The sequence below is a fragment of the Podarcis tiliguerta genome (assembly GCF_965153285.1).
Source record: "Podarcis tiliguerta genome assembly, chromosome: 1".
Taxonomy (NCBI): domain Eukaryota; kingdom Metazoa; phylum Chordata; class Lepidosauria; order Squamata; family Lacertidae; genus Podarcis; species Podarcis tiliguerta.
This window is the reverse complement of record NC_139534.1, coordinates 7,314,440-7,335,771: the sequence shown is the minus strand read 5'-3', so window position 1 is coordinate 7,335,771 and position 21,332 is coordinate 7,314,440. Positions and strand designations below refer to the sequence as shown.

Sequence of the window (21,332 nt, the reverse complement as noted above, 5' to 3'; positions counted from 1 at the left end):
ACAAACAGACATGCTTTAATAGGTCTGTAAGCACATGATTTTTTTTAAAAAATGGGGGAGGGTCCTTCCAAGGCAGTACTTTTGCTGTGTGGCCACAAGCAACAGTGCTGGCATTGGGTGAGAGAAAATGGGGCAAAGGCAGCAGGGAGGGAAATTTTGGGCTGGCATTTATCCATACTCATATATATTTCTGCAGTTTATTGGGCTTGTACTAGTAACTGCAAAAATTAAACTGTCACATTAGGGCCAGTCTAAGAAATAATTAAACTTGTGGGCTGGCACTTTTAATCCTAAATAGCATTCAGATTATTGTCAACGAGTAGTACATAATTTCATAATATTACGATGTTAATATTTAGCATTCAAATTATCTAAGAGCTTGCTGTTTCTTCCTCTAGTTGTTCCCAGGGATTTTTGAGAAAGTAGTCACCAGTACAGCAACTTTTATGAGAAAGCTACTTTAAACCACAGTTCTTTGGCATGTCAGTTCTTATGCTGGATGGTTGATCAACAAATAGTGCTAAAATTAAGTGTATGTTTTGGTGCAAATAAGAACCACTACCAGCTGGTAGTGAGAACTTCTAGTAACAACTACAACTAGACATTGATTTGTGCATCACTATTTTCCACCTTACAACCCCCCCCCCCCAAAAAAAATTGTTCCCAAGAACGTGTTAAAATGGTATGCTTGGGGATGTGCCACCCCCTAGACTGCACATAACTCAGGACACTTATGGACCCCAGCCTCTCTTATTCAAAACAGTAATTCAAAAATCAGACAGGTTACGGTCTGGCTCACATGTAATGCTAAACCAGAGAGCGAGTCTACAGATGCCTGTGCAAGCTGAAGTTGGCTAAAACTGACCATTTAAAATAAGTGGCATTTTGCATTTTAAATACGTTTCTGCAGTACCCACAGTAGATATTAGATTTGCCACATTCCCGTTGTGCCTTAGGAGTAAGCTATTTAATGTGTAAGTCTTATTTTTGCTTAGATGGAACAAGTCCAAACTACTAGGTAAAGGCTACCATGCTTGTTGAGGGATATTAGGATAGAATTAAGATTGTGCTGCACTGTTAAAAGCCATCTCTTGTTCTGCTGTACTTTTTAAAATAATACAGCTCTGAGCCATTGTAAAACAAAACTCTTACATCACTTTTCCTTATTTTCAAAAGTTTTAAGACGTACCCAAACTGTAAATTCTAAATGAAATAGGACTGGAAAGGAGCGGTGAGTACTTCTAAAGGAATCTTTAACCTGTTGGTGAGTTAGTTGTACAAACCCGCCAATGTCACATTAACTAAACGTTTCTTTTAAAAAAAAAAGTTAAGATGCTTGCTACATTGTTTCACATTGCAAGTGTTAGATTTCACCTCTGTCTCTGTACTTTGAGCTAATTTTATATTTAACTTACTGGAGAAACACAGTGCAGAGAAATAGTATTACATATGTAAAACTGCTTTAATTTTACATCATGTTTGTACACAATCAGTATACATAATATGTATGTCTAAATACATTTAAGCTGTGCTGAACATAATTAGCAAATGAACACTGGACAGCTGGCTTTAAATAAACTTTCACCCGCATTCATAAAGAAAGTGGAAACCTAAATAGACCACCACAAAATTATTATTTTTGGAAAAAAGTCATAAGAATGCCTGATCCGACACTGGTAACTCAAGGATTTCCTTAGCAGATGGAGGGTTCTTCAATAGCCTTGGCCCCTTCGGTAACAGCTTTAACACATTTAGCCATCGTCTGTGATGCTCTACTAATGGGATCTGCAAAGAAAAACATGTCTATTACCTCTAGAAGTTTTAAGACTTACAAGTGTCGTTCACTGAACATGGTATCTGCAATTAAAGTATTTTACACAGAAACAAAATTGGTATGCCTCTCAACTGAAGAAATGGGAAATATTATGTATCCATTAAAGGTAAAAGTAAAGGTACCCCTGCCCGTACGGGCCAGTCGTATCCGACTCTAGGGTTACGCGCTCATCTCGTTTAAGAGGCTGAGAGCCAGCGCTGTCCAAAGACACTTCCGGGTCACGTGGCCAGCGTGACAAAGCTGCTCTGGCGAGCCAGCACCAGCGCAGCACACAAAAACGCCGTTTACCTTCTCGCTATAAAGCGGTACCTATTTATCTACTTGCACTTAGGGGTGCTTTCGAACTGCTAGGTGGGCAGGGGCTGGGACCGAACGATGGGAGCTCACCCCACCGCGGGGATTCGAACCGCCGACCATACGATCGGCAAGTCCTAGGCACTGAGGTTTTACCCACAGCGCCACCCGCGTCCCTATGTATCCATTACATACACATTATTGAGATCATGTACTGCTGTTACCTGTCATATAGAAGTCTTTAACTGTGAGCTGCGGTGGAACAAGAGGATCACCAAGAAGTTTCTGATTAACTGCCTGCATTGAAAAAGAATAAGCAGTCATCTTTATGAAAATAACTGTTCTCACTTGCCCTGCGGTACCTTTTTCAGCAGGACACAAGACACACTTATTTTGCTATCGCTGTATAAATGTGGAACCCCATACCTTTGACAGCTCATTTGCTTGGCTAAAGTAGTTTGCTTCCTCCACATCATCATATCTGACCAAGTTAGGAGATACTTCTTCTAATCTGCTCCTCACTTGATCAAGTGTGTCATATGGGAGGGTCATGCCAGCTATCTGAAAGAGAAAAGTGGGAGGAAGAACCTCAAGACTGGGTTCAGATTTGTTCCTTGTTGGAAAACACACTACCTTTGCAGTGAACATGCTTAAAAGGATACATCTTGAAAGGTACAGGATTGTATCCAACTTAGTTATTCAGAGTAGGATGCCCCCTTGAAATCAATGGACCTCAGTTAGTCACATCCATTAAGTTCAATGTGTCTACCTTATGTAGGACTAAGATCGGATACAATCCGTAATTATTAGGGTAAATAGGGCAACCATTTAGAAAGTAGAATTTCTGATTGGCTCAAGTACAAGAGAAAGCGAAATGGTTGGCAAATTTGTTTATGCCTAGCATCGCACCCAGGTTTGTTAGAATTTGGTGTGTCTTAACTGATTCAAACCACTGAGCAAAATCAACAATCTGTTACCATCCTTCTCCAGATAGTCAAGCATGCAAATAAGTCAGTCCACACACACTTTTAGCAGGACTTGCCAGATATTTCACATAAATGGTCTATTTCTAATATTTGCACTTCATAGCAATTCATTTCGGAAGACTGCAGTCCAGTGGAGCTCGCAAATCAATATAAGGATGTCCAGGCCAGAGTGCTCATGCCAGAGTTTGGTTTGTCATGACGTCTGAACAAAGGCATGATTGTGTTCCTCAAAACAGCCAGAAGCATTAAGCTAAGAGCAATCTTGGTTATTGGTCTCTGGTTGCTTGGGGAGAGAGAAAACACAAGCCTGGGTTCTGGCATCACAACAAGTTAGACTAACTTGTTTCCCAGCAGGAGCGGGAGAGGAATCAATCGAGAACCTCTTAGCAACATATACCAGTGTAATGGTTCTAGGGGTTGCTCGTGCGTAAGTTGCCGTTACTCCTGGCTAGGTTGCCTGGTTGAACCCTTTCTGTCTGGACAGCCTCAAGTTCCGTGGCTGCCTCAGTCGCTGGCAGAATCCGTCAGTGGGCGTTTCTTAAACCTCTTCCAGCATAGAAGCTGTTTGACGCCCAGTCTCCTCCCCCTTTGCAAAGTGGGTGTGGGCAACGGAGTACTCGTGCCCTATCCGCTGGTCTCCTGCGAAGAGTCCTGGAGCCACCTGTCCGATTCCCCCATCTGCCCCCCTTCTCCACTGGTGTTACGCTGATTTCCTTCCCCAGCGGATGGGCTACCTCTCTCCCTACTGGGACCCTCTCCACCATCGTCCTGGAGCCTCCTCTCCGCCTCCCGCTCCGATGGCAGTTCCCTGACAACCAGCATACTGCTTGTTCATATTCAACCACAGCTTGTTTTAAAATGTGTAGTGACATGACATGAGAACCAAGCCGGTATATAAATGCAGTATAATAATAAAAAAAAAGACTGTTACTGGAAAGCTCCATTTCTGCTACACTTGCAGTACCTCAGAGATTGCTCTAATTATTCTCCAGTCTTCTCTTGCCATGCCAGGTGGTGTTACGGCTACTCTGGTTTGCTGAGCTCTACCTTCAGTGTTCACGTATGTTGCAGCCTTTTCTGTATAAGCTGCTCCTGGAAGAATAACATCCGCCATAGGAGCGCCTACGTCACCATGGTGCCCTGAAATGGAATCCAGTAAAAGTGTCAGTAGCAATGGGAAACGTCACAGTGTGACTGTACTATATGTTTAAATTTCTGTATCTATAAAAGTCTAGATTACATTTAGATAGTTAGGTGAAAATTGCACTCCAAGAACTTCGCTAATTTCTCTTTTCTGCTGTCTTGGCTTGATTAGTCTCCTTCAGTTCTACTTTTGACTGGCTGAAGTTTGCTTTTTCGGTATTGTGCTTGGATATCCTGTTTTTATCTCTAGCTACAGCTTTGAAGAAATTGTTATACAAACTACTATTTTCAAGCGATATGCTTGCTGACATCACCTTATAGAGACAGAATGCCTTTTAATACTTTGTATGTATTTATATATTAAAGCCATACTGTGCCTGTTTTCAAAATGAAGTTCTCAGTTTTAATTTTCTCAGTTGTGGTACCAGAAACTTCCCAAGTGCCAACAGATATACTTCCAATATCATCATGTACAGTGGTGCCCCGCAAGACGAATGCCTCGCAAGACGGAAAACCCGCTAGACGAAAGGGTTTTCCGTTTTCAGAGGTGCTTCGCAGGACGAATTTCTCTATGGGCTTGCTTCGCAAGACGAAAATGTCTTGCGATTCTTGAGGGGTTTTTTCGCGCTCCCCCCCCCCTTTTTCTAAGGCGCTAAGCTGCTAATAGCCTTTTAGCAGCTAATCCGCTAATCCCTTAAGCCTTTAATAGCCGCTAAACCGCTAATAGCGCTAATCCGCTAATAGGGTTGCTTCGCAAGACGAAAAAACCGCTAGACGAAGAGACTTGCGGAACGAATTAATTTCGGCTTGCGAGGCACCACTGTATCCTAACTTTACACCATGCACTGCTAAGTACTCTTTTTATTTTGTACTCTTATTAATCTTGTATTCTTTTAGCTCTTTCTATCTTTGGGTTACAAACTGCACACTTTTGATTCAGCTTTGGTTCATGGTTTATATGTCTTAGCCAGGACATTGTAAAAGCCTATACATATTCCCTCAAGAATTCCCCCATTATCAAAGGCTTATCATTTTACCTGCTGGGATTATCAGACCATTTCTTCCAGGTTAAATAGCTCTTCACTAATTTGTTCAAGGTAACTTACATTTTAAGCAACTATAAAGAATTCTACCCGTTTAGACAAATTAACTGTGCTAGCTGATAGGATTCATGTAAGGATTCTTTCCTGGTTACAACAAGTTTCTATGTTGCTTAAAATAACTTAGTTCTCCCAATTTAAGAAGTAATCTGGCTCTCAAACACAAGCCACCCACTCTAGTCATCATAGAGGGCACAGCGCAAACACTGACATTAGGTTTAGTTTATTAGGGATAAAGTCCCCTTAAAACACAAATCAGCATTCAACACTTTCCATTTCTTCTGTGCCAAAGTATACTTCTACTTAACAGCTACTTCTGGCCTTCAAATCAGGAAACAGAACAGAAAATGTACAGCTTTAACATAAAACAAAAATCTCTCAAACAAGTTTTTGGGAAAGGCAGAGGGCTGCGGAAATGATGCTTATTTTCTACGCACTTATTTGATGCCTGGTATATTGAGCCTGAGGCAATAGGTATATGTAAAGGCAAACATTTCAAACAACAGGTAGAAACATCTGTAATAAGCACAGGTACAACTGGGAGTTAAGCCATTCACCTGAAACATACTTCAGACTCAAACACATGTGCGCATTGCTTTAGGTAGCTTACTCCAATTCTTCATTTCTTAGGGATGGATTCAACTAAATAGTTGGATGAGTGGGAGCCAGCACAAGGAGTCCTGCTAGTGAAAAAGGACTCTCCCCACCACCACCAAATTGGCTTGAGAGGTCAGGAGAACCCTCACGGTAGTGGCGGGGGCAGAGAGGGGAGATAATTTTACCAGGAAAGCAGAAATGCTTGTGATGAGGAAATGATCCAAATAGAGCAACATTAAATTCCTCCCTTAATTTGTGATCAAATGGTGCTACTTACCCTGATAAATTATAAAGCAATTCTGAGGCAAATCTTGCCGAGTCACACAGCCTGCATCAGCCCCTAAAAGGTACAACACTTTAGGAGGGTTCTTCCGGATCGCATCCACTCCTGGCTTGTAGCCTAGGTCAAGGGCAGCCACTTGGCTTGCAACCCTGTGGAGGGAGAGATTACAATTTCACCCGATTATCTAAAATTCCTCTCTCAAAATCCGAGTAATTTCTAAAATATCCAGGAGGTATAAATCCTAAGTTATTCATTCAGATCCACAGCTATAAAACATGCTGAAAGTTACCAGGACAAAGCCCAATTATTTGAAGCACTTTCTAAAGTGTAACAATGCATGAAAACACACAATCGCTGAGAAATTGGGGGGGGGGAGGCTAATTTGGGACATGTATGTATACTGTACACACACACAAAAATGAGCTTTTACCTGGAGTTAGTGTTCCATGCTCAATTTTGAAATAAGTTTCTATTTGGCTCTGAATGCATAAGAGCATGTCCTGCTAATCCCATTACTGGACAATACCCCCTTTATAGAATAAGTTGACAAAATGCTAGGTTCTACAAACAAGCAACCCTTTTGCGACACTTGTTTCCCAGTAAATATCTTACACTTGAGCCAGATGAATGAAGCCAACAGCTTTGCCCTAGGAAGCCTTTAAACCTCACCATACAAGACAATAAAAAAGAGACAAAGACATGTTGAGCAAACCTATGAAGAATGTTCATGACTTTCCAGCTGGGATCAGCTCCACTTTTTGTACTTGCATTTTGTGCAATGGTGGAAATGGCCGCATGAATGGCTGCCCCATCACCACGCTGAAGTGCCGCACTGCCAACCACGACCATTGGCTTTTTAGCCTGGTTCAGGACCTGTGTGGAAGTTGCAAGAGAGCAGAATGTTAACCTCAGCAGAGCTAACATACTGAACGGAAAGGCCAACTACAGCTTTTAAAAACAAATATGTGGCATCATTTGCAAATGCGCTGTTAGTAGGCAGTTCCCCTATCTGGATGAACGAGGTGGAATCTGTTTTAGTTGGGGGGTCATGCTCCCCCAAAGGTATCCAAGCTTGGGGGTGGTCCTGGGTCCTTTATTTCCATTGGAGGAATACCGTATTTTTCGCTCTATAGGACGCACTGGACCATAGGACGCACCTTGTTTTAGAGGGGGAGAACAAGGGGAGGGAAATTCTCCCCCTCTCTGCTCAGCGCCCCTTCAGCGAAGCGGCAGGAGAAAGAGAGCCCCTTCCATTTCTCCTCCCGCTTGGCTGAAGGGGCGCTGCGCAGCTCTCCATCTCTGCTGAAGCCAGGAGAGTCTTGCTCTCGTGGCTTCAGCGAAAGGAACCCGAAGGCTGCGGAGCACAGCGGGAACTCGCACTGTGCTCCGAAGGCTTCAGGCAGCTATCCCTGAAGCCTGGAGAGCGAGAGGGGTTGGTGCACACTGACCCCTCTCGCTCTTCAGGCTTCAGTGAAAGCAATACAAAGCCTCTGGAGCGCAGAGGGAGCGCTCCCTCTGCGCTTCGGAGGCTTCACGTTGCTATCGCTGAAGCCAAGGAGCCTGCATTCGCTCCATAGGACGCACAGACATTTCCCCTTAATTTTTGGAGGGGGAAAAGTGCGTCCTATAAAGCGAAAAATACGGTAAGTGGCCTCTATGGTGTGGAGTGCCTTCTACCAGGCTGCTCTCAAAAGCATACTAAACATGAACCCATACGTGAGTACTAAATATCACCACCATTTTACAAAATTTAATACCTTGATTATAATCTACCACTCCAAAGCACTGCATTTTTTTAAAGGTACCTTGCTGAATGGGTGTTTTTCTGAAGCAATGTCCAGGAGTATCTGTGGGGAATCTCCCAGGTGATCATATGTGTAAGTCAAGTCAACTTGGCTGCCCACAAGAGCCACTTTAAGTTCATTGTGTAGCCAGCTGAAAACGGAGCACGAAAAATGCTATTAAGGTTTTATAATGTGCAGAGAAATCAGTGCATGGTCATTTTATTTTTGCACAATATATTCTTGCAAGAGTTCCTTGTACAGAAGCTGCTGAAACTTAACAGATGTGCTGCACCCAAAGACAGGTATCAGCAGTGCTTTTTTTCAGGGGGTTCTCAAGGGTACGCAGTACTGGCACCTTTTTTGTTGTTGTTGTTAAAAAGTGTGGCCCTTGCTGTAACAACTTCATGGTGAGTACTGGTACCTATCTTTCTAGAAAAAAGCACTGAGTAGGAGCCCTAATTTTTAAGACATAAAACAGATGCAACACCTTAAATGTATTCAATTGACTTTCTCCATTGCATCAGAGAATGTTGTGCTATTTCCCAGATTTTCAGGGACAGGTTGCTAGGCAGCATGAAGACAACTCTAGCAAGGAGATTGCATCAACTGCTTAATGAGTTGAAGATCTATGATCTTATGAAATGCAGTTTTGGAGCCCTTGCATTTTTTTTATTCTGAAAGTACTCCTTTTTCTTAGTACAATAACCACAACAGTCACAGTCCCTTAATGTGTATGTTGCATTAGCACAATGCACAGCAAGTGATATAATATAGCCATCAAGACATTGTCCAAATTAAATAGTTCCCAGTTTAAGTTCATACGTAGCAGGACCCAATATTCCACTTTCAAGATGCAGTTTCTCATTTGCATGGAGCAAGTCATTTAACACCTGCTACTTTCACGAAGCTACAAACCTCTTTCGGATTCTGGCGTTGAAGAGAGGTGCCTCAAAGCGTGGATTGGTACCAACCAGGAGCAAGACATCTGCCTCTTCCACTCCTGCAATCTTGGTATTAAGCAAGTAATTAGATCGCAGGTCTGTTCTGTAACAGAATACACACAAAAAAGGAAAATATGACTGGGGTATTCCAATGGGAAGGACTCTGAAATACCTCTGTTAAGAATACTTTTATTTCGTAAAAAATACTAGATCTCAAAATAATAAATCCAAATCCTGGTCCTGGATTCCACTGTGCATTAAAATAAACTAATAGGGTGATATGAGCATTTTCACTTTCTTCTGTGAAAATGGCTCTATGCTTACTTTATACCTGCCTCTACTAAAACTTACGTGGTCCTCTTAATATATACAGTTCTGATATGTCAAAATTGACAACTCACAGGCAGCCCTGTTTATGGAAGTTTTTAATGTTTGATGTTTTATTGTGCTTTTAATTCTGTTGGGAGCCACCCTGAGTGGCTGGGGAAACCCATCCAGATGGGTAAGGTATAAACAATTTATTTAATAAGTATTATTATTATTATTATTATTATTATTATTATTATTATTATCTGAGGATATGCTTTTCAGGGCCAGCCCTACCATTAAGCAGAATGAGGCACTCCCCTTAGATGGCAAAGGCTGGGCAGTGGCAGCAAGGAGGACAGCCCAGCCAGTACCCTCTAAGCTAGCCTGCTGCCCTCAAAAAGACACAGCCTTATCAATGTCAAATAAAGATTGAGCTGCCTGTCCAATCAGCTTCTGAACATGATATTGGGCTCTATCTTGTCCTAGTCTCAAGCAGAAAATGACTTGGGCTGTCCCTGAGGCTTTTAGTCCAGTAGCAGTACAGCCCTTAGCATTAACTTACCCAGCTCCTGCAGTAGGGAAGACCTCTTCAGTACACAAGTTGTCAGAGTTTACTCTATTCAGCAAGTCTTTAAGAGATACAAGTGCTTCGGCATCCACAAGTCCTCCCGCAATTGCAGCTATATCATTACCTTGGCTCCCCTGAAGCTGCAAATGAGGAAACAGAAGATGATATGAGATATTATATTAAAATTTTAGCAGCAAATTTGGTATGTTTTGTAAAAAAAAAAAGTGGAAAAGCTTTCATCTTCAACAACTAGAAAAATAGAGAACGGTAAGCCAATTTCCTCTACCCCCCCCCCCCAAAATGCAGGTGGGACACATTGCTTATTCTTTTAAATATTCACAAGATTGCAGAGGAGGAAGCAAAGCTATCCTGATATGTAAAGATGGCATTCAAGATATAATATGGCTCTTCAGAGTCCACAATGCAAAACAAGTTCCTGAGCTACACCTTAAAATTACAAGATGTGTAATGCAATTAACCCCCGAATTCTAAAGTGAAGAAAGCATGACTTAAGTTCAAATTTCACTCCCCCAAATTATATGAACTTTAGTTACTGATTGCAGTGTAGTCATTAGTAATGATTTCATTAGGTTCAGTACTACTGTGAAAGCAGTCGGTCGAGCACCTCAGCTATGGTCAAGAGTACACTGTAAGAAACAATATTTTCTTACCACTCCTGCCACACGGCTCAAGGCCTCTTCCCAAGACACGTAAGTGAACAGCCCTTCTTCATTCTTTATCATTGGCTCAATAAGACGCTGACGTTTCAAACCATCATAAGCAAATCTGGAGTGAAGATCAAGATAATGATGCTGAAGGAGCAACCCAGCTATCAGCAGCTACTTCATTAACTGAGATCTATCGGCATACCACCTTTTCAGAAAGTTTGAATTACTTTGTCATTTTCTGTGGCACATATACTTGAGTGTTTTGTTCATAACCAGACCTTCTTAAGTGGAAATGGCCAAAGAAAGTTTTAAAAATCTACAATTTCAAAATTAGAAAAATACAAACATATTAGGCATAATCCTATTGAAGAATGTGCACAGCTAAGCCCCAAAAATTTCCAGAGCAGATAGCAGTGATTTTTTTTTTTTGTGCTGCAACAGAAGATGATCAACATCCATTTGCAAGTAATTCTTGAACTGTTCCTAAATCTTCGAACATGGAATGAAGAAAGTGTTGTAACTGTATAATTGTGTGCTAAAATGCTCTTCTGAGAATATCATGTTTTACATACATGTTAAAGCATACCTTGTTTTATCGGATATCCATTCCTCATTGATATCTTCATGTAGTCTTGGCAGAATCCTCATCACTTCTCCAGTTCGAGTGCTTACCACAATGTTACTCCCTACTGCATCAAGAACATCAATGGATTCTGTCTTCCTAAGCGAAAAGAACAGAGTCCTTCAATTGCAAAACTTCAGGATGCTGTTATCTGGAAAACAGACCTCGCACTAAACAGCATGTACAGAAGCAACACAACAGAACATTCAGGCATTAAGTGTCGTGATACAGGGCTGCCTTCAGACATCTACGAAAGGTCGTATAATTATTTATCTCTTTGACATCTGATGGGTGGATGTTCCACAGGGCAGGCAGGCATGGCCCACTGCCTGGTTCCCTGTGGCAAGCAATTTTGCTTCAAGAATGGCTGAACTGGAGTAACAGAGCACTGTTGCTGGTGCCACCATCTGACATGAAGCAGAAGCTACATGGTTCTGACAGAGACCACAATTTTCCAAAATTGGTGGAAATGCTCCCAGGTCAACACACCACCACTGAATGTGCTCTATGGATACATTCCTGAACCATGATAAATTTTATTTATATTAGCTTTTGTATTATTAGGATTCTTATGACCTTCAAAAGGTTCAAGGTTACAAATACAGTCCAGAAGCCATGGGAAAAAGCTACATTCCCATGTCTCAATTAATCTGAATATTTGACACTTAGCATATAGCACAATAAAAGAATTATATTTAAAGTGACACTTCAAGTGCCAGTAAAGACACATGCCTTGTCTCCCAGGGTCGAGATGTAAAAGCATACGGCTTGGAGGTAAGGGCACCTACTGGGCAGATATCAATCACATTGCCGGATAACTCTGACATGAACATTTTCTCAATATAAGTGCCAACTTGCATCTCATTTCCTCTTCCTGTGGTTCCTAGGTCATCAACTCCTGCAATCTCACTTGCAAACCTGACAAATGAAAGCAAAAACAAAACACAACAATACATGAAATGTCAGTTTGTCTTTGCAAGAAAAAAATTCTTTTAAAGAAACAATCAAAAAGAAGGATTTATAACTGAGCACTTCTGAACTAGCAATTGTTCAGATGAATGAAAAGCATTTCTAGCCTCACATGTACAAGTAATTTTCTGCAGCTCTAGCCCCTATAAAGTGTTTATTATAATGCAAGAACCACCCACACCTAGCTATCTGACCTGCCTCAACTCACAGGTTCAGGGAAAGTAAAACTTAAAAGGAACTATGAAGTCTAATAAGTTTCCGTTAAGTGTAAGTCACTGTACCACATTAAAATCTCTCTACATTAATTTATCTTAGGCTTGTGGTGCTTCCAGAAACAGTTCAGGCATTTTGTTGCAAAACTCCTGTTCCTCTACAACAACCCAATGAAGACTGAGCATGCCAAGTGGGTAACTGACTACTGGGAGATAAAACAGAACACTGTGGGAGTGGGGTAGAGAAGAGGGAATGAAGTGCCTGGAATCCAAACAGGGAGCACTCCATAGCGTACTTCGTTACAGCAGCCAGGTATCCTATTTCTAACAAGTGACCCGACACAAAGCTAAAATGACAGATTTTCACACGAGTGCATTTTTATTCCAGATCCTTGTTTGTGCCCACCTGATTTTACATTATGAAATAGTCAGCTGCTCATGTGAAAAATGTGTGGACTCCTTTGGTGCTTCCAGAGAGAATTCAGCAGTGGAACAGAACTGAAGAATTATCTTTCATAAGCAACTGAACACAAGCAACGGGCTGATGAATGTCCCTAATAACAAGATAACTATGCATACACGCTGTTGGTGTACAAAACAGGGTAGCAGTTACCTAATGCATCGAGTACATTGTATGCACCGGGTCATGATCGTTTTCACTAGTGGGCCGAGGTTCTTGTCTTCCACTGCACGTTTGCCTTCCAGGAATCTGCTCCTATCACTGCCAAACATCATTGACTGGTCCTAAAGACAAATAAACCCAAATAAATGAACATATGTGACTGAGAAGCAAAGTTTTACCCCAAAGGCCATTTTAAAAATCCAAGACGCTATACCTGAAGGTCACATTCGCCTCCCTGATCACAGATGGGGCAGTCCAGTGGATGGTTTGCCAACAAGAACTCCATTACGCCTTCCCTGTTGGAGGTCAGTAAAAGAGAAACCACCATATATATTTAGCATTTAATGTATGCTAAAAACCACTTTATAGACTAGTAATACATGAATTCATTTATTGTAATACAGCATGCTATTAATAATTATGTCCTCCTTTGAAAGTGTGTTCAAGCATTAACATTTCTGTTAAAAACGAGTCTTAAAAAAACACACATGCCCAGCTTATTGTTGTAATGTTGAAGACTAAAGATGCACCCTGCTGCACACTTACTTGGCAACAAGTCACACTGATCTCAGTTCTGAGCAGCATACATTGCAATTTGCACACAATTGGATGGAGCTTACCTTGCTTTCCTAGACTTCTCAGAATTTGTCAGAATGTTCCAACCCTTCATTACTGGCATGGCACAAGCAGCTACTGGCTACAAATGCATAAGAAAGCTACATCAATAACAAATTTGTATACATGGATGCTCACATAGTGGCAGGGTATTATCAATTAAATGCCTCAACTGTTTGCCTTAGTTTCATAATAAACTTATTGATAAAAATCAAAACCAAGGCTTAAAATCAAAACAAAAAAAAGGAAGTAACATTCACGTAATACATAAATTAATGTAGTCACGGCCAGCAGCTTAGAGGGCTTTAAAATCTGATCCAATTCATGGACAGTAGGATTTATCAGAAGCTAACAGCCATTATGATTCCATGGACCCTCCATTTTAAGATGCAATTTACTACTGAATAACAGTTATGGGGGAAGGTGGAGGCTAACAGCACGCGATGACAATTGCCTTATCATGGAATCATAGAATTGGAAGAGAGCTGGAAGACACCATGAGGGCCATTTAGTGCAGTCCCCTGCAATGCAAGAATCTTTTGCCCAACGTGGGGCTCAAACCCACAACACTGACATTAAGAGTCTGATGCTCTACTGACTGAGCTATCTTTCATGCTCTCTTTCTGGTCTTCCCCAGAAACATCTGACTGACATTTGCAGGAAAACAGCTATCCCTTCTCCAAGGGCTGGACATGTGAACACTGCAAGCATTTATGAACATATACCATAGAAATATTTAGATGTTTTTGCCGATCACATGGACTGCCGGAACAAGGAAAGGCTTTCAAGAGACAGTAAAGAACATATTAATCTTAAATGTTCTAGTCCAGCTGCCTGCCTGTATTTTTCCATCACTGAGTGCTGAGAGATTAAATTCTCAGGCACCAGACATGACACACAAGGTAGGTAGAGCTGCAATCCTATAGGGTTCTCAAGCTCTGGAAAAATGGCATAAGTCACAGTATAGGAATTACATTGTTTGGTTGGGTTGGATTCAGCATGTTGCCACCCTGCAGTGGGTAAAAGCACATGTGCGCATGCCAGCGCTATATGTTACTGAATGCCCTAACTGCCAACAGCTTAACACCCCTGTTTTCTCAATGGAAACCCAAAGCTGATGCTCCGCTATCATCAATGTGTTTGATAGGATGTCTACAAATATGAAAATAAATGTGTGTAAAATGGTAAAGGACCCCTGGATGGTTAAGTCCAGTCAAATTTGACTATGGGGTGTGGTGCATGTGCACAAACACACTATGCCAACAGCTTTATGTAGGTGAACACAACATTCACAATAATGTCAAAAAGCAACTGCTAGCAGTGGGCATATTGCAACTTGTAATTTAGATGCCAGCAAGGTTGTCATTAGCTGTTCTGCTAAGCGCTTTACACTTGTCCTTAACTGTCCTGTTGGCTCTTTACACTTCTAGAACACAACAATTTATGAAAGATAAAAGTATTAGCAACCTTGGGAGCTTTCTCTATCTCCACGAGACACATCCTACAATTTCCAGCCACTGACAATCTGTCATGATAGCAAAATCGAGGGATCTGCATTCCAACCTTTTCACAGGCCTACAGAAAAGACAAAACAAAAGAGAAAAAGTGTCAATGTACATGTTAGGAACTTTTTAGCATGTTCCATACAAATATGACTCAGGCTGCAAGTCTATAAGCATTTACCTAGGAGAAGGTCCCATTGAACTCATTATTAATTATCATTATTATTACCCTTCCCTTAACCTTAAGGTCCCAAGGCAGGTTACAATTAAAACACAACAGGTCTTACTTCCAAGTACAGTGGTGCCCCGCAAGACGAATGCCTCGCAAGACGGAAAACCCGCAAGACGAAAGGGTTTTCCGTTTGCAGAGGTGCTTCGCAAGACGAATTTCCCTACGGGCTTGCTTCGCAAGACAAAAATTGACGAAAATTTTTGAGGGTTTTTTTCGCTCCAAAACCCCTTTTTCTGAAGCACTAAGCTGCTAAAAGCATTTTAGCAGCAAAAATGCTAATCCCTTAAGCCTTAAAAAGCCGTTTTTAGCCCTTAAACTGTCAATAGCGCTAATAGCGCTAATCCGCTAATTGGCTTGCTTCGCAAGACGAAAAAACCGCAAGACGAAAAGACTCGCGGAACGGATTCTTTTCGTCTTGCGAGGCACCACTGTAGATATGTTAGGAAAGCACTATTAGATTCTCATTTATAAAGAAAAGCTATTATTTTTATCCAAGTACAGTGGTACCTCTGTTTTTGAACGTAATCCATTCAAGTTCTGAAACGTTCGAAAACTGAAAACTCAATACGGAAGCCATGTGGCATGTTCGACTTCCGAGGCATTTGAAAACCGAAATGTTCATCAACAGAGACGTTCGAAAACTGAGGTACCACTGTACTTATTTTTCTTTGCAGTTGGTTTGCAATGCTATAAAGGAATGGAGCCATGAGAAGCAAGGTCCAATGTGCTTTAAAGAGATATTACAGCAGGTACTGGAGGGGATGTGAACAGAATGTGAATAGAAAGAGACAGTGTATACAAATTTATTCGACCTGAAGTACTGTGGTTCCCGGAGGTACTAATACAGAATTCCCATCAACAAAAACCTCTATCAGGTTGCTGGCTGCTGTTGCCGTTGCACGCACTGAAAGACAAAAGAATAAAATATGGAAAATGTGGTCATTTATTGCTCAGAAGTCAGATTAAGTATTTTGGATTCATTCACTAGTAACTTGCTGAAAGGATAAACAGGGCACACAAGCTCATACAGGGGAATCCCCGCTTACACAAGGAGTTCTGTTGTTGCACACGCAAATCCCATCCCTCCCCTCCTGCCCCGCCCCCTTTCAGCACACATGCTGATCATGTGAGAGTTGAGAGGAGCCTGTCCGGCCAAAAACCCCAAAGCATAATATGAATTTAAGTTGTCAGTCATTTAGGTGCTGGAATATAATATTTTATTAATTTTAACCTATCAAACTGACCTTACAAAAATAGAGGGAAAAACATTTAATTCCCTAGGATGGCATTATCTGCACAGTGTGTTTTATACCACGGATTGTTCAGGCCATAATTTACCATTACAAGAATGAGCCACAGCAGGTCCTAGGTTTCTGCGCTCCCCCACTGTGATGAGAGTTCCGTTTTTATTTCCTTTTAGGATTAACTGGAGCTTGCCATATAATCTCAACCTGGACAAATTGGATTAATCTTAATGGTTAGTTGTAATATGCCAACATCAATTCATACTTTTTAAAGCCTGCTTATTTGAACCAACCATTGTTAAGATTAGTCACAGTTTAGGGTCTGACTGATATGCTAAATTGCAGTCAATCCAAAACAAACTTGATTCCTTCCTTGCCAGGGGGATGTGGGGGATGCATTACATTCATATACAGCAAGAAGCTGCTTCCAAGCATTAAAATGAAGCATTTTCTCTAAAAGGAGGTGTGTCTAAAAACATGACATACTTTTTTAAATTTCAGGTATTTTTTAGAAAAGGATTCCTGTTGGTGTGTTATTTTTATGACAATTCATTATAGCCTTTACTTCTGTAAATGACTTTGATAGAAATCTTTAAAAAAAAAAAATACAGTACAGTGCAGACAATTTTTTTTAGAATTCAGTAAAAAGCCAGCAAGTTTGTATGAACTTCGTTAAGACTTCAAAAAAGCCTTACAAATTAAACAGAATGGATTCTCCTTCCCCAAAATGAAATTTGTCTTGATTCTAAGTCCATAATTAAACTTCAGACATCTGAATTATCTGTGAATTACTGAGTCTATAATGGAAATTACAACAAAAACTGGAAAGAGTTACTATATAAATGGACTGGATATAAAGGCAACTTACCACATCCTTTAGTAATCTGAGTGGCACCAGCTAAGGCCTTGTGGACAGCAGGGAGTCGCAACATGGTGCTGGAAATAAGGTGCTGGCGATAAGACATTAAAATTAAAGTTTAAAACAAGGTTCAAACAAGAGCTTGTTAAATTTAAAATGAATGAAAAATAGTTTAAATTTATAACCCAACATTTCTGACACCCAAGCATATGAACACTTGCAGATATGGTCACACATGCAAGAATTACATAAGTCCCATTCAGGTGTTCACTCCCACATTGCTGTCACATTCCTACTGTCCTCCATGCATTGTAAGGAAGGTCTGAAGAAGGGAACATGCTCTGGACCTGAAGGTTTCCCGGCCTTCAGCCTCTGGGCCTAAGGTTCCCCACCCCGGCTTACAGCTTTTACAAAATTTAAAAAAATGTGAAAGGTAAACAGAGTACATAAACGTTTCACACAGTATACACTGTGTGTAGGTTGTCGCCGCACCTATTGAAGAGACTTCTTCACAGCTCTTAAAAGTGCAGGAGCTCCTTTGCACTCAGTCCCTAAATCTGCACACTAACACAGAGAAGGATCATAAGAAAGATGCTAGAATTACTGTGGACACTCCCCCAGGGCAGAATATGGTGACAATTACTCCAGAGTAAATGGCAAAAATCCTAAGGAGGTAGATTTTGAGTCTCAAATAGTTCTATAAACATTGCCACTAAATCTGTTACATAAAAAAGGGAGGTAGCTTGTAGCTGTGCTGTCTATACATGTAGTACTGCTGTCAAGTGATGCCCTGCAATGCTCTTATACTGTCTTCATAAGGGGAAACAGGCTGGGAAAGCATATAAAATTGCAACATAAGCAAGCAAGCAGGGCTAGGATCACATTGTGAACCTGCTGCTGTTCTTGTAAACAGGTGGGTTTGGTGGGCCTCTTTTCATAGAGATTTAGAGTTGGAAGGGATCCCAAGGGTCATCTACTCTTGCAATGCAGAATGCAGAAATCTCAGCTAAAGCCTGAAGCCATTGGTTTGGGTCCTACCCTCTGCGGAAGCCGAAAACAAGCTTATTGCTTCCTCATGTGACAGCCCTTTAGATAAGATGGCTATTGTATCTCCTCTGTCACCTCTTTCCCAGCCTAAACAGACCCAACTCCTTCAATTGTTCCCTCATAAGGCTTGGTTTCCAGACCTTCATAACCTTGAGAGCCCTCCTCTGCACACATTCCAGCGTGACTAAATTTTTCTTAAACTGTGGTGCCCAGAACTAGACACAGTACTCCTGGTGTGGTCTGACCAAGGGAGAAAAGAGTAATGCTATGACTTCCCTTGATCGGAACACTCTTGTAGAGTGGGTTTTCTGGATCCCTGTGTATGCCTAGAAAGGGATTATTTCCCCCCCCCCTTTTGCGTGTGTCTGTCTGTTCCCTTGCTGCATATCTCAGAGGCGCTGCGTAGGCAAAAGCTCACACACTTTGTGCCTTGCCTGTTCAACCCTGGCATGGTACGCTGGTACAGATAGATCCTTAGCTTGGCTGATGTCATGACCCTCTAATCTAACTATAAACTTCCCATGTTTATTACCACAGACTAGAAGAATGTTAAGTGCACTCTTATAATCCCTGCGTAAGACATCCCTATCTATCTTAGGTTGTTATCTTAGGTTGTCATGTTCTTGTGCTCTCTCTCTCTGTATCTATTGATGTGTATGTTGTATGTATCCCTACACACTATGTATGTAATATGTGCGACGCTTGAACGTTGCCCACGTTGTCCACGTGCATCCAATCAGCACCCAGCACATATGGTGCAATGGACCCAAATATACAATAAAAGGGACACTCTTAGCCTCCGGCTTTGAGATGCCTCCCAGATGACACCCACTACTCGTCTGTCGTTTATTCAACCCAACACACTCTGCTTATGCAGATGCAGCCTACAACAGCATCCCTTTATTTTTGCTGCTACATCACACTGTTGACTCAAGTTAATTTTGCGGTCCACCAAGACCCCCACAAGAGACTTTTCAAATGTACTACTGGCAAGTCAGCTGCCCGCCCCCTCCGCCCCCAAATTCTTATACTGCTGCATCTGGTTATTCCTTCTTAAGGCCAGAACCTTTTTTTAGTTCAGGCCCAGTTCTCCAATCTGTAAATGCCTTATTGAATCCCGATTCTCTCCTCTGTGCCATTAGCCACGGCTTGGTGTTATCTGGCCCTTTCCCTTTCTTGTCCTTTTTTCCATGTTATGCATGAAAATCGATTGGAAAGTTGAATGGGTGGGATGGGAAGATTGCCGGAAGAAATATCAACAACCTCAGATATGCAGATAACACAGCCTTGATAGCAGAAAGTGAGGAGGAATTAAAGAACCTTTTAATGAGGGTGAAAGAAGAGCGCATAATATGGTCTGAAGCTCAACATCAAAAAAACTAAGATCATGGCCACTGGTCCCATCACCTTCTGGCAAACAGAAGGGGAAGAAATGGAGGCAGTGAGAGATTTTATTTTCTTGGGCTCCATGATCACTGCAGATGGTGACAGCAGCCACGAAATTAAAAGACGTCTGCTTCTTGGGGAAAAAGCAATGACAAACCTAGACAGCATCTTAAAAGGCAGAGACATCACCTTGCCAACAAAGGTCCGTATAGTTAAAGCTATGGTTTTCCCAGTAGTGATGTATGGAAGTGAGAGCTGGACCATAAAGAAGGCTGATCGCCAAAGAATTGATGTTTTGAATTATGGTGCTGGAGGAGACTCTTGAAAGTCCCATGGACCGCAAGAAGATCAAACCGATCCATTCTGAAGGAAATCAGCTCTGAGTGCTCACTGGAAGGACAGATCGTGAAGCTGAGGCTCCAATACTTTGGCCACCTCATGAGAAGAGAAGACTCCCTGGAAAAGACCCTGATGTTGGGAAAGATTGAGGGCACAAGGAGAAGGGGACGACAGAGGACGAGATGGTTGGATACTGTTCTTGAATCTACCAGCATGAGTTTGACCAAACTGTGGGAGGCAGTGGAAGACAGGAGTGCCTGGAGTGCTCTGGTCCATGGGGTCACGAAGAGTCGGACACGACTAAACGACTAAACAACAACAGAGTTGAAAGGGGTCCCCAGGAGTCATCTAGCCCAACCCACTGCTCGAACCAGCCACCTGCCTGGTGAAGCAGCCAGGCGCCCTCACCAGCTGCGCCACCTGGGCATTGGCTTATTTCTGCCGCTGCATCGCGATGCCCGGCTCCTGCTTACGGCCCCCTCCCTCTCCGCACCCTCTGCCAGCTCACGAAAGGTGACCTTTGGGCGCCCCTGAGGGCGACGGGACACCTGCTCGTCTCCAGTGCAGTAGGGAACCCGGCGTGGGGAAGAGAGGGGCCGTCTTTTATTACGGCACGGGGCGACGCGACGAGGGAGGAAGCCGGCAAGGGGAGTCTCGGCCGCGGGGGCGCCGGCAGCCCTACGACCCGCTCAAGGGCGCCGCGAAGGCGAAGCGGACAGCGGCCTACCTACGCGCCTCCGGGAAACGGGACGGAAAGCACCGCGGAGGCCCTTTTGCCCGCCGCGCCGCGACCTTCTTCCCGTTACCTCCTCCTCTTCGGCCCGGCGTGGGGGGCGGGCGGAAACCCGGTCCGGCCTTAACGACCCAGGACGCCTCCTCAGAAGCGGCCTCCTCAGCACTCAAGATGGCGGAGGGCCGTCGGCGATTTCCGCGACGCGCTCGGCAACATTCGGCGAGGACGCCGCCGACGTCCCGTGGCCCGCACGCAAGTTCCGCCGTCAATTGAAAACAAACGAGGCGAACCAACCGTCGATTTCCCTCCTTGATTGACGTGAGCGATGACCCGCCTCCTCCTAGCGTAGCTTCCGGCTTTCAAAACCTGCAGAGGGGCGGGGCCGGACCGTTAGAAACAAACGGGGAGAAGCACCGCCCCTTCCTTGATTGACGTGAGCGATG

The 21,332-nt window shown here is 42.6% G+C and overlaps 1 protein-coding gene across 5 annotated transcripts; it reads right to left on the bottom strand.

The window, feature by feature from the left end:
• Positions 1-1,443: 1,443 nt before the first annotated feature.
• On the bottom strand, positions 1,444-21,180 carry NDUFS1 (NADH:ubiquinone oxidoreductase core subunit S1). 5 transcript variants are annotated; one of them, XM_083401514.1, is made up of 19 exons: positions 20,884-21,180; positions 17,394-17,475; positions 16,094-16,185; positions 15,015-15,122; positions 13,553-13,629; positions 13,147-13,228; positions 12,924-13,054; positions 11,862-12,047; positions 11,094-11,228; positions 10,511-10,625; positions 9,834-9,979; positions 8,937-9,065; positions 8,043-8,172; positions 6,950-7,110; positions 6,232-6,386; positions 4,079-4,254; positions 2,555-2,689; positions 2,353-2,425; positions 1,444-1,785 (listed from the first exon to the last, which is right to left on the bottom strand). In XM_083401514.1, the coding sequence occupies exons 2-19, from the start codon at positions 17,455-17,457 to the stop codon at positions 1,694-1,696; spliced, it is 2,187 nt and encodes a 728-aa protein (XP_083257640.1). In that variant the 5' UTR covers positions 17,458-17,475; positions 20,884-21,180; the 3' UTR covers positions 1,444-1,693. The 5 variants fall into 5 exon arrangements, with proteins under 5 accessions (XP_083257640.1, XP_083257638.1, XP_083257641.1 ...); XM_083401512.1 differs by having other exon boundaries at positions 11,094-11,224; positions 11,858-12,047; positions 20,884-21,088; XM_083401515.1 differs by having other exon boundaries at positions 1,444-1,958; positions 2,326-2,425; positions 20,884-21,088.
• Between the last annotated feature and the right edge of the window lie 152 nt (positions 21,181-21,332).